Raw genomic sequence first — 13,737 nt, forward strand, 5'->3', positions numbered from 1 at the left:
GGATTTTTTCATTTCAGTTTTGTGCTATAAATGGTTCATGGAGGGAGGCAAGGGAAAGTAGGAAGGTGATTTGAACTCGGCTACTCATTCACACTTCCTGGTGGCACGAGCAAAGGTCTGTGATCAATTTGTTTGCCTGTGCTTTCATCTGGAAAATGATGAGTGGGCTGATGCCCCAAATATCTTAAAGCGATGCCTTTTGGAGCTGTTTGGCATTGACAGAGTCACTGATTTAGGGTGATTTTGAATAAGTCAAATTCCGTTTTTCATACATGGGATTTTGGAGTTTCCACCAATGTTGTGGGGATCACATTTTGCGTTTCCATCCCTTTTTCCATGAAAACTGCAAATTAGTGGCTTTCTTCATCAGGGTTGCCATTTTATTCAAGTTTGACATTGCTGGCTTGTATGAAGCTGCCTCTGACATTAGAGATAATTGACAGCCAAAATAAATAATCATTATTATGACTTTATAGCAACTGTGTATTCATAAATATTTGGTATTATTCCAGTATAGTCATCAGTGTCCAAAGGGAGACTGGATCTTGTTGCTGAGCCACTTGTAATTGATATAAATTTGTTATGAGAAGGGAAGAACAAGATGAGGGAGGAACATTTTTTTAAAAGTTCAGGGGATTAATGGAAATAAAAGTTTTATTTTTCACGATTGAACAGATATCGTTGAAGGGAACTTGAAATGCATAATGAGACTGATCCTAGCTCTGGCAGCTCACTTCAAACCGTCTGGTGTTAGATCAGCCAGCCAGAGGTCTGCAGTACCCCTGGGGAGCAAGTCTGCAATCGCTTTGGACAATCACAGACCACTTTCTGCCACTGCTATGGCACAGAGTGCTGCTGCAGCTCTTGCAGAGGTTCGGCATGATGTTTCACGTTCTGGACGGGAGGTATTCCGATACAAACAGGAGGTTCAGAGGTGAGAAAAGGTTCTTTGGTGTTGCAGCTATTCTTCGATATGATGCAATGTACTCTTTACTATTTCAGATGCATTGCTATTTTTATGTGGCTGTGAAACAGACACTTCTGGAAAAGGACAATTTCTTTTGGTTCCTTCGGTGTGACAGCAATTATAATCCTAAGAATCAGACAAATGGGATTCTATACACTTGACATCAAATTGAACTGCTGCAAAGAATAATGAGTGTAACCCAACAGTCACATGGTCCGTAGCCAAGGACATTTTTGTGCCTGGTTTGCATGTAAAACTTAAATTCTTCATCTTTTTCTTTTTCCTGAATACTATGATTTAAAAAAATACAGGGAGAAATGGATCCTTTTGTTTCCTGCTTTGATCCACTAATGACTGCAGGTGAGTGGTTCCTTGGCACCTCAGTGGGGGACATAAGCCCAAGAAGCGCTCAGAGGTGCCACCCACTCAAACTCCAAGTCTTGCTGCTGGCACTGGGAGATTTGTGCTGCTGCATTTTTAATAGTAAGAATCAGTGTTTAAAGGGGTGGTGCTTGTGATTGCCGCTAGAGCTCATGTTCTGCATCAAGAGGACCAGGAAGTGATTGCCCAACACCAGGTTCAGTGAAACAGGAAGCAAGAAAAACTGCTGCTTTCTTTATTATTTTAAACTTCTTTGGGGAAAAATGGAGCAATGAAAGATAATTTAAGTCTTATACACAAGGGAGACAGAACACTTTCTGCAGATGCACACAATGTGAATCTTGTGTTACCTTCGCTATTCTCCCCAGCAATTTAATTTTATATTAAGTGTGTAGAAACTTGTTTCTGCATATAATGCTTCCCTGGCTCCCAAGAATAAAGTTATATTGAGGAAGACAATCTAAACCTAATGAGAATAATTTAAAATGTAAAACTTCAAGATTGTTCATATTTGTTCAGTAGTTATTTGTGCAGTAACATTCCCCTCCTTATCCATTCTCATACAACCTGTGTTTATGTATTTTTGACATCCCTTGCAATGCATCATCATACAACTGATGGAGTGGGGCTGGTAGCTTGTTCCCAGATCTCAGACTATGCTATCTTTGAGTTGGCTGCTAAGAGATGCATGAGAGTGGCCCAGATGGCTTGCCTGTTTATTTTTATATGTGTTTGTTTATTATACTTTTAAAAGAAAATTCCAATCATGCATAAAAGCAAATAACTTCCACTCTATCATTGCACGATGTAGATTGCGAAATCGCCAGTTTGGGAATTACGTGTGGTGTTTTAAAAAAATCGAAATTTATGGATCAATGCTTTTTAATTTTTAAGAGGCCATTGATATAATGGAGATCACTTAACGCAATAATACAATGACCATGCTTGCTACCTGCGTTGGGCCATCATGGGGTCTTGTGTGTATGATGTTACCAGCAAACTCCAGGTGGCAAGCGCAAATGGGGTTGGGATCCTACATATAAGCTGTACATTAGGCTTATTAGTGACTGACTTCAATGGTAGTTCGGTGGCCACCCATAATGTGGCTGGAGCACCTGAGCAACATTTTAGCTGTACAACACACATTTGGAACAGGCGCTGAAGGGTTGGCCGCCTTTCAGATATAAAAAGATAATTGGGGCGCCCCTGCCCGTTGACTGTTCTGCTACCAATGCCAGGTGCCCTTCCCCACACCATGAAAGTGCCCAACGCACGATGTGGACCCTGCAGCCTTTCAAAGATTGGTGCCCAGTATTGTGGCCCTGGTGCTCCTGCAGCGTCATAAGAGATGCACCTGGAACACCAGAAATTTATATAAATGGCTGACCTCACTTTATTCATTGAGGTTAGTTCATTGGCGTGCAGGTGTGTGGCAACGCATGCGTGGCACCAGCTGCACCATCGGCCTCTAAATGCTGTATATTGAATAAAGAATATTTTAGCACCAGAGCTTTTCTTTTAAATTCAGCTGAATAGTTTACTAGAATCACTATTTTGCTTCGGTAATGTCAGTTATATTGTAGTCCACATTATAGTAGAGGATTATTTTGAGGCTCACGTATCACATGGAAAATAGCAAGGAGCACATTAAGAAGAAAATGCCACGAAGGTGCCCTCTGCTGGCTAGTGTCATATTAATGTAAACTCCAGTTGCTGAGCACTGAATGCATTTGCGGCGTTGCATTTTGCCAGTTTGCCATGAAAGTAACCTGATAGTATTTGTAAATACTATAATTTCTGAAGCTTGGAAACTAATAAGAAATTGCATGTCCATTTTGCTAGTTAGATTTGCATGATCCATTGAAACACAGTGTGACCATTTTTATTTCTTCTGGTAGCTTTGAGGAGGAAATTGGAAGTCCATCTTGGAGTGTTCGTGCAATGGTACAGCAGTTTGAGGGCCAACAGATGCCTTTATCTCCACCACTTTCTCCGAGGTAAAATGGTTTCTAATTATGATTGTACTATCTCTTAGTTTTGCTCATACGAGTGTGGCCTTTTCTACTTACGTTTGTTGATGTATCTGGATTGATGTCTTACTCATTCCACTGTGAAACCTAGAGGAATTTCACTGTTTTGTAAAATAGCTAGTTAAAAGTTGTTTTTCTTCTTATTTTTTAAAAAGAGTACATATTTTGAAAAGCGATTTTAAAAAGGTAGAACATTACTTACAGTTTAAACTGACGTAAGACTCTAGAACATTTCCTTCTCGAGGAGACTCAAGTTGGATAAGAAGCTTTGAATAAGAAGTTTATGAGGCGGCCTGTCACACCTAGGTGTCAGACCTGGCCCCACTCCAGAAACTTAAGCACATAATCTAGGCTGATGTTACTGAGGGAGTGCTGCACTGTCGGAGGTGCTGTCTTTCAGATGCCCTGTCTGCCCTCAGGTAGATGTAAAAGATCCAATGGCACTATTTGAAGAAGAACAGGGGAGTTCTCCTGGTGTCCAGGACAATATTTATTCCTCAACCAACACTACTAAAATAAATCACCTAATCATTTATCTCATAGCTGTAAGTGGAACCTTGATGTGCACAATTTGGTTGCCATGTTTCCGACATTACAACAGTGACTACAATTCAAAAGTAATTGGCTGTGAAGCACAGAGGTCGTGAAAGGCACTATATAAATGCACGTTCTTTCCTTCGACTAAGGGGAATAACAAAAATTTGAGGGAGGAAGCAATGACCGTAAGAATTTGTCAAAGAAAGTAGCAAAAATAACAAAAAATCTGAGAAAGCGATATTGATTTAATTTAAGGAACATTTTCTCCCATTAAACAGTTTTGTTCTGTATGTTGCTGGTACCTGTTATAAGCTGTGTTTGTGGTATTAAGTGCTTTGTGCAATTCCCCTCCCAGCCCCCGTTTGCTCTTTTCTGTCCTGGACACTGACTTATGCTGGGGTATAGTTTTGTGGACATCGGCAATTCTCCAGAAGCTTGCTGAAGTCATTAGCCCCAATTTAACTTGGGCCAGGAATCAGGCTAGGCGCAACCGAGGCGAGCGCCAAACTCCTGATTCTAACTCCCCGGGTCGCATCTGCATGCCCCCGGCCAGTTACCTGTCCGAAATTTGCGGGAAGAGGCAGCTGACATTATCGAAGCCCAATCTGCATATTTAGGGAAGGACCCGTCGGTGTTCGGCATGTGTCCTTGCCACCTGATCGGAAAAGCGGGTTGAAGACTGCGGGAAGGAAGCGGACGTCAGTGAGTAAGCCTCCCAGCCTGAAAATTTTAATTGCCCACCTACCTGGTTTCAGCTGGGTGGGCAGGATTAAAATTGCCTCTATTATTTGGTCAGTGTCATTTTTTGACTGCGGAGGGCATCTCAGCTGAGCCCAATCTTATCTTCACTATTGGAGATGCTGTCATTCAGATGAGCTGTTACACTGAGGCTCTGTCTGCCCTTTCAAGTGGATGTAAAAGATCCCATGGCACTATTTGAAGAAGAACAGGGGAGTTCTCCTGATATCATGGCCAATATTTGTCCCTCAACCAATACCACTAAAGCAGATTATCTGGTCATTTATCTCATTGCTGTTTGTGGAACCTTGCTGTGTGCAAATTGGCTACTGCATGTACACATTACAACAGTGACTAAACTTCAAAAATAATTCATTGGTTATGAAACACTTTGGGGCGTCCTGAGGTCGTGAAAGGTTCTATGTAAATTTATGTTCTTTCTTTCTTGATGCCCACACACTTCCAGCAGTAGTCTCTGACAAGTGATCAGAAGTAGGAACACGAACTGATTTTTCTCCTCCCTAACGTAGAGCAGTGAGGCTGGTTGTAGCACTACCTGTGATCAATTAACGCAGTACAGACTGAGGGATGAAACCTGACACCATCCTGGTTTGTATGGTTTAGTTAATTTGTGGTTAAATTCACTGAGCCATTGGTGCAACCCTTTGAACTGTTGCAACTTTTGAGGCAGAGCTGTAATCTAGAATTATTGTGTACTCATCTGAATCTAAATAAAGTCACAATAATAACATACATTTGGTGCTACATTAACTGAAGTTTATCATTAAGTTCAGAAGAAAGCCTCAACAAAGTTATGTGAGCAGCCAATTAGAAGTTGAAAAGAACTGTATAATACAAAAAATATATCCTTCAATCTTCAGGGAATAAAGGAGAATTTTGTTAAAATAAATGAGTTCTGTTTTCCCTCTAGGGGTTGTATATTGTCCCATTTGGTGTGGCAAAGCTGTGATACTACTTTAGAACAGAACCAATTGTTACAATAAGGGAATGGTAGAATTGAAAATGAGAACAGAAGTTTAAATCTGCCATGATCCAACTAATAATTATGGTTTCCAAAGAGTTTAAAATGTGAAATCTGCAAAATATTCTTTAGCTGTAAAGGGTTCTACTTTTTTTGGGTGGTGCAGTGTGTGTTATAATTAGATAACCATGTGTTGAAGAATAGAATACTAGAGCCTGGTCTTTAGTTGTTTCCAAGCCTTTATTCTTAGAGATTCCCCTTATACACCACACCCTAGATAAGCTCACCTATAAAAAGGATACAAAAGAGTCCCCAATTGATACCCACCACCTGAATACAATTAACACTCATTGATCTAAATCATGCAATTAACAGTGTGTTGAACTTCTGATGGGCTGTACTGTTAGGTGTTAACATAAGAACATAAGAAATAGGTAGCCATGATGTGGAGATGCCGGTGATGGACTGGGGTTGACAATTGTAAACAATTTTACAACACCAAGTTATAGTCCAACAAATTTATTTTAAATTCCACAAGCTTTCGGAGGCTTCCTCCTTCCTCAGGTGAACGGTGTGGAAAAACCACAATAAGAAATAGGAGCAGGAGAAGATAGGGATTTGCACGTGTCACTCTTTTTATATGATGCGTTATGAAGTCAGCTGTGCTGCTGTGGGAAAGATGTTTGAGCAAAGGTGCTTCTCACAGGGGCATTTGGAGTCAGAGTTACCAGGATTGCTTGATTCAAAGTGACATTTACAGAGCCTTGGAAGCAGCTCGATTGCCCACATTATTGCCCAGGCACATGGGGGCTAATTTTAACTTCTATCGCCGGGCACCTGTTTTACACCAAGCCTGACTTCAATAGAAAAGAAAATCAGGTGGTGTGTAAAATAGACAGCCGATTCGTTATCGCCTGGCAATAAAAGTTAAAATTACTCCCACTGTGGTAAAGGAAGATGAAAGGGTAAAAGAAGTATTTGTTTTTCTTTTAAGTTTCACTATTAATGAGCCCCTCTTCCCAATTTTTTTCATCAATTTCTTTCGTCTTGTATATATTATGGATGATTTATCTTTCTGCTACTTTTCTAGATGGTTCAACTTGGACAGTTTGGTTTTAGCAAAATTTCTTCTTTACAAGGTGCAGCAAGACACTCCTGACAGCATGTAGACTTTAAGACATCCAATCAAACTTTTATTTAGAAATGCACAACGGCCCTCTTCTGGTACGTGCTGACAAGTGCATCATAAGCAATTTAGTAAAATGAAGATGCAGAAAATTAGAGTAGTATCTCAGATTTGCAGAAGAAATGTTAACATTCCGGTCCGGAATAGTTGCTCGTCCACGCTACCCATATGAGAACTGCTTAAAAGCTGTGTAGCTCTTATGGTTTGGTCTTTTTCCCAAACCCTTTCTCATGTTCACTGCTAGATGACAGTTTCTATAAGTGGACTGTGTCTTTATGAACCAAAACCTGTATCTTTATTCTTTGCCATGTATGGCTTGGCATGCCCAGGGTTAATGATTAACCCCAAGTGCTGGTAAATTGATTATTGGAGAATACGTCAGATGCCCACCATGTTGTCCCATCATCTTAAAGTGGAAGCTAACAGATCACAGATCAGTGCATATAGGCTAAAACTATTATTTTTTTATTATTATTATTTCGGTGTTGTGTGGACTGAAGAGAGAAAGCATTTAGATAGTGCCTAATGAGAACACACACATGTAAGTAGAGTGACTGTTGTTATATAGGAAAATGCAGCAGCCAATTTGAGCACAGCAAGATTCCACAAACAGCAATAAGGTGAATAACCAGTTAATTCAGAAGTATTGACGGCAGGAAGATATGTTGGCCAAGATACTGGGAGAATATCCTGATCTTTGTTGAACTGTACAATGGTGATCCTTAACGTTCACTGTACTATTCAAACAGGCAGACACCTCAGTTTAATGTCTCATCCAAAGTACAAAGCCTCCAACATTGCAGCAATCCCTCAATATTGCACTGAAATTTCAGCCTGGTTTATATACTCGCGTCCCGCAGTGGGTGTTGAACCTATGGTCTTCTGACTCAGAGGGAAGGGTGTTACCAACTGAGCCAAGCTGGTACAAAATAAGCTTCCTTGGGTTGCTGGAAGATGGTTCTGCGTCACAGTAAGTCTTTGATCCCAAATGAATTAAGTTACAGGTTCTTTGGAACACAATGAATTTTATGTGCTAATTCTTTTCCAGCAAGTCAGAGAATTTTATTTTCCAATTACAATTGGGTTTCAAGAACCAGTACAACTGGCAAAGTGTGAAAAATACTGAGATGAGGTTCATTTCATGGACTATTAGCACATGGTTTGCTGTGAGTTGTATTTGTTAGATCCTTCAAAGAGTCTGCTGCTTGTTTTTTAAACAGATGGATCAGTTCATGTATTATATAAATTTGGTTATTGTACTGCTGTAGTATTTTCCTATGTCCTTTTGCTTACATATATTTCATCTGTGCTAAAAAATATACATACATTTGTCACAGATTCTTTTTCACTTTTGAAACCTAATATTGCATGTCTTAAGCAGGCTTCTGATAAAGGCATCAAAATTGAGACATTCCCCTAAGTTGAGGAAGAAATAATGATCTTTTCTGCTCTCCTCCTTGACTTTATGGGGAAGAGTAACTGACATTAAAGAGGGCAGGGGAAGTACCATTAAAGTATTTAATTGCTGGTGATTTGCCATAACTTCTATTTTACGAGTTCTTCTCTTTTGTAAATCATTTTGTAAATAAGATCTTGATTACAAATGGACAGCCAAGTTACATATTTTATATAATTCGTTTTGTAGATCTTTGGCTGCCTCTTCAGATTTGACTACCTCCTGTAGTTTGTTATCTTCTACAAATGTGACCAGTTTGCTTTGAGATTTTAAATCCAAGTTGTTAATGCAAGTTAGAAATAGTAGGACCCCTAACATTGATCCTTGGGGTGCTCAAATCAGCATTTCCCCATTCCAGTATCACTCCCCTAATAAGTGATGATGTGGAGATGCCGGTGATGGACTGGGGTTGACAATTGTAAACAATTTTACAACACCAAGTTATAGTCCAGCAATTTTATTTTAAATTCACAAGCTTTCGGAGATTTCCTCCTTCCTCAGGCAAATGTTTCAACATTTGCCTGAGGAAGGAGGAAATCTCCGAAAGCTTGTGAATTTAAAATAAAATTGCTGGACTATAACTTGGTGTTGTAAAATTACTAATAAGTGATCACTGCTTTCTTTCCTTCATTTAGTTTCTTACCTATTCCTAGGATTTACCTTGATTTCCTTTAAGCAGCTTTCATGCGGATCTTTGTTAAATACCTTTTGGAAGGCTGAGTATACCACATTGAAGGACTTTCCACTGTCCACTTGGTATGTGACTCTTTCAAAAGTGTCAAGAAAGTTGGTCAGTCCGATCCTTCCTCTGGAGCTGTTTGGCTGTTGTTTACTAAATTATTATTGTGAGCTATCATCATATTTACTTCTATCACAAGATAGGTTCAGATGAAGAAGACCCTACGATTTGATCTCATTTTCCCATTATACCAACTGTACTATGCAGTGCTATTTTTATACTATCAGATGGGTATTCTCAGTTTAACATCCCATCCAAAGGAAATTGGTCAATTCCTGGTATTGATGCAAGACCAGTGGGTCTGTAGTTGCCTGGATCTGTCTTATCACCTTTTTTGAAAAAGGGTACCATGTTTGCACGTTTTTAATCTACAGAACTTCTAAGTGATGGCCAGCAGTACTTCTTAAATCTCATCCCTTGTCTCCCTTTGTACCCTAGGATAGATACTATCAATCTCTTATAGATATATTTGTTTTGAGTTCTTTCAGTGTATTTGGGGCCTCCATCTCTGATATTGAAGCCATTAATCTTGTTTGGATTATTCTTGATTATTGAGTGTATGTTACTGGTATCTTCCCTAGTAAGTACTTGAGTATGTGATGTTATATTTGTCCACAGTTTTAGTCAACTTAGCATCCTTTGAAGTTCTTCTGTGACTACCCCCTTACTGTTATGGCACTGAAAGAATTTTTTATTGTTGAGCATAGCAGCAGACATTACCACGTTTCCAGATTCCTCCTTACCCCTCTAATTTTTAATGTGTTTCCGAAGGTATTCATATTCACCCATTGTTTTAACTCACTTTTCTCTCTTCAGAACTTGTAGAGTTTCTTATTCTTCACCCGAGCAGCATCATCACCCCATCCCTCTTGGTTGGTTCACATCTTCATACAAAAGAATCACTCTTTACAAAATCACTGTTTACAGTGTTTACAAAATAAACTACAGGTTGTATACAATCCCGTATCTAATCCCTTTCTGCTGTCTACCCACAGTTACTGAGTAAGATGTTTATGATCTGAAGGTTTTGCAATATTGGGAGGCATTACAGGGAAAATTCTGTGAGGCTGCACTCCTGGACCAGAGCCTCATTAGATGGAAGCACAAGTCATGGAACTGTACTCCATTGAGGGTATCACCAGATTCAGGAGAGGAAGACAGAGGAGGAAATCTCAGGAAAAACCATTTGGGGGAGTGGGGGGAATTACTTAAAGAAAAACATAAATTGGCTTTGAGCTCCGCAGCAATCTTGTGTCTTTTTTAATTAACAGTCTATGACCAGCCTACCCATCTGTGTTCAATCAAGTGCGCAATCCGGTTAGAATTTTAAAATCTTCCTGGGTACTAAGGGTCCTCGAATAGGTCAGATATGTAGAGAAGAGTTTTTTTTCTAAAACTTGGTGCAGTACTATACTGGGAGGTACAGTGGAAGTAATTAGAAACCAATTATGTATGAAACTCAGACTGAAACTGCTCTAGCACAGTTGCTAATATTTAAAAATAAAAAGTAATTCAGAACCATTCCATGTTATGGTAATCTGGGGCATGCTTCCCCCAGGACTGTATTTAATTTAAGATAGCTGCGATGCAGTTCCATGCTATTTTAAAGATCTGGAAATGGGACAAATTCTGCAAAACGAGGACTTGGCAATTGTATGGTCGAATCTTCAAAAAAGTTTAATGATATCCTTTATCCATCTCCCTTAACCCTAAGCTGTCCTGTCCTGTATAACCCTAAACAAGATTTGTAATAGCTTTCACCTTTAATTGATTTCAATACATTTAAAGGTTAGTATCCACAGCTCTGTAGAAATTATTTTTTGCCAATTTTCATTGATGACTGTTCTACAATAGAACTAGGGAAACATACAGAAATCAGAACATCTGACAATATTCTTAGAATAAAGTTTAAAATGTTGCAATTTTGTTACTCCAATTTAATTATGTTACAGAAGCATTCCTCAACAAACTACTTCAGTGATTTAGTGGATAGATGCCCTGAGTTCTGTAGTACTAAAATCTTAACAGGCCAGAGGTCTCAGTTTGATCCCTGATCTCTGAATTAGCTAATCTCAGTCCGGAAAGCAGTTGAGGGCTACAGTTGGCCTCAGCACTTTAAAATCAGGAATGGGAAAAAATCAGCTAGGGTTCCTGCTTCTGATCGTTATTCAGTGTTCCATAGTGGAAAATTGCATATGTGGACATCAATCAGGAGATGACTGGTCTTGACTGATGCCCTGCATGGTAAAATAGCCCACTGACACACATCATTTAGGTTCATACATGAAGAATGGCCACTTGGATGAGACATTGAAGGGCTGCCGATCCCATTGGAACTGTATCCCAGCAAGTCAGAAGAGATGAGAAAAATATATGTGTGTGTTGTGGGGGAAGGGAGTATATTACTCCAAGGGGTTAATGACGTGGCTCAGTATTGGATTGAATACTAAGCAATATGTAACTGTGTCTTCAGGAATTGTACAGCAACACTACTCATTGTAAGTGTGTACTCCAAATTGATAATTAATATCTTCCTATGGCCAAGACTTCTTTGAAAGTTTGCTTTTTTATTTTTACAGTTTTGTTTCAGAGATTAAATTCTGCAGCTGTGAGGTTTGTTTACAAATAGTGCTGATGTCCAAGCTAGTTAGCTTGCCTGAATTTGACACAAAGAACTGGGAATGAAGATAGGAGATTACTGCTATTTATAAATATGTGGAATTTGACATTTGCTACAAATCCTTTTTGGAAAATGATTTAAAAGGAGATTGTGCTTGAAATTCTCTATTGGCTAGAAATTCCTTCATGCGGTAGGTTTATCCCATAGAAGAAATCAGGTACTCTTAATGACTTCCTGTGGGTAACACTTGGAAGAATTTCTATATGTTTAGTAAGGGAAATCCTTTAATCTTGCATTTCCTAACTAGTATTTTGAGGATTGGAAGATGGTGGCTGTGTTTTTAAATAAGTACACAATCGGGAAATATTTATTTCTAGGGCTTTCTTATCAGGTATTGGCCTTGGCTCAGTGGTAGCACTCTTGTCTCTGAGTCAGAAGGTTGTAGGTTCAAGCTCCACTTCAGAGACTTGAGCATATTATTTGGGCTGACACTTCAATTCTGAGGGTGTGTTGCATTATTGGAGGTGCTGTCATTCGGACGAGTCATTAAACTGAGGCCCTGTCTGTCCTTTCAGATTGATGTAAAAGATCCTATGGCACAATTTGAAGAAGAACAGGGGAGTTCTCCTGATTCCATGGCCAATATTTATCCCTCAACCAACATCACTAAGGCAGATTATCTGGTCGTTTATCTCATTTTTGAGGGATCATGTTGTGTGCAAATTGGCTGCTACGTTTTCAAACATTACAACAGTGACTACACTTCAAAAGTAATTTATTGGCTGTGAAGTGCTTTGGGATGTCCTACGGTTGTGAAAGACACTGTGTAAATGCAAGTTCTTTCTTCTTTCTTTATTTCTTATCATTGCTAGTCCTAAACCATAAGCAAATATTTTTGATGAACTAAAAATGTGTTTACTATGCTTTATTGCTGTGGTAAAAGAAATGGCGCTGTGGGTCTGAAGTCAGTTAAAGAAATATTTATTATATATAATTTTATGTTTGAACACATGTTGATGTTGCTATTTTTAAACAATTGGGTGGGAGTTTTGCTGAAGCAGGACTGTGCAGACATTATTGATTTTGTTTTTGCATTCAGCTCCACAGCTGGGTAGCAGACCCAAGCTGTCTGTCTTGACTGTGATGTCTCATAGTTACTCCAGCCTCAATCAGGGCCAAGCAAAACTGACTGCATATGTGGCATCGAGCAGAATGGGTTGTTATTGGAAATGGCTTCTGTTGTGCTGTGCTACGCAATTTTAAACTTGTTGGATTTAATTTTATCAGTATTGTATAAAGAATTTCTTCTCCGAGCTGTGTTATATCACTCTGGCATTTTACGTGCCTAACATCTGGAAAATATAAGATTCCTTAAATATCTTGAGGGGAAGAATTTGGGCTAAGAGGTGAAGGACAGAGCATGAAGAATGTCTTTTCTGAGCAAAGTAAGCAACTAGCTGAACCCTATAAAAACTGGTTACCCTAGTCGCACAGCAGGCTGGTGTACTGGAACATTATGACATGGAGGGTGGTTGGGATGCTGGCTGATGCCTGCAGTTCCTAACACAGCAAGTTCCTAATCAGGGTAAATTGCAGTGTTACTGAGTAGAGTGCAGGAACTCCCCTATAAGGAAGGAAATTAATGATCTGTTACAGAACATCAAAGATAGAAATAAGGAATGTGTTTGCTGTGTGCTGTTTTGGCCGGGGATTTATGAGAGTAAAAATAAAAACGAGCTATTGCAGAAGATTTTTTCTTTGCAGAGCAACAGTTGGAACATTTGATTTAGAATATTCATGATTTAAAAAAATATTTAACTGCAGACATGATGCTGCAGTTCACAAATTGTTCATGTATTTTTTTTCTCATTGAGAGATGCTTTCCTGAGGCAAGCAAAGCTTCTCTTGTTTTTTTTCTTCTTTCCAAACATAGTGACCCTTTTGTGCCCTGGTAACATCGATTCTGGTAGCTGGCTGTGTCATTGTTAAGCAAAACAGCGAGCTTGCAAGGAATGCAAAATCAATAGCAGCCAATTCATTTGTTAAAACACTAACCTTTATGGGAGTAAATGTGAAGCTAGGGCCAAAATTGTATAAACAA

The 13,737-nt window shown here is 39.2% G+C and overlaps 1 protein-coding gene across 3 annotated transcripts in view; it reads left to right on the forward strand.

Moving 5' to 3' along the window:
• Positions 1–13,737, forward strand: part of LOC137301471 (dixin-like) — a 113,716-nt gene that overhangs the window by 51,799 nt on the left and 48,180 nt on the right. For all 3 annotated transcript variants that reach the window (XM_067970978.1, XM_067970977.1, XM_067970979.1), the window contains 2 exons: positions 676–934; positions 3,247–3,345. In XM_067970978.1, the coding sequence (XP_067827079.1) occupies positions 676–934; positions 3,247–3,345 (358 nt within the window). The remainder of the gene's footprint in view (positions 1–675; positions 935–3,246; positions 3,346–13,737) is intronic.

This window comes from Heptranchias perlo, chromosome 33 (assembly GCF_035084215.1).
Source record: "Heptranchias perlo isolate sHepPer1 chromosome 33, sHepPer1.hap1, whole genome shotgun sequence".
NCBI lineage: Eukaryota > Metazoa > Chordata > Chondrichthyes > Hexanchiformes > Hexanchidae > Heptranchias > Heptranchias perlo.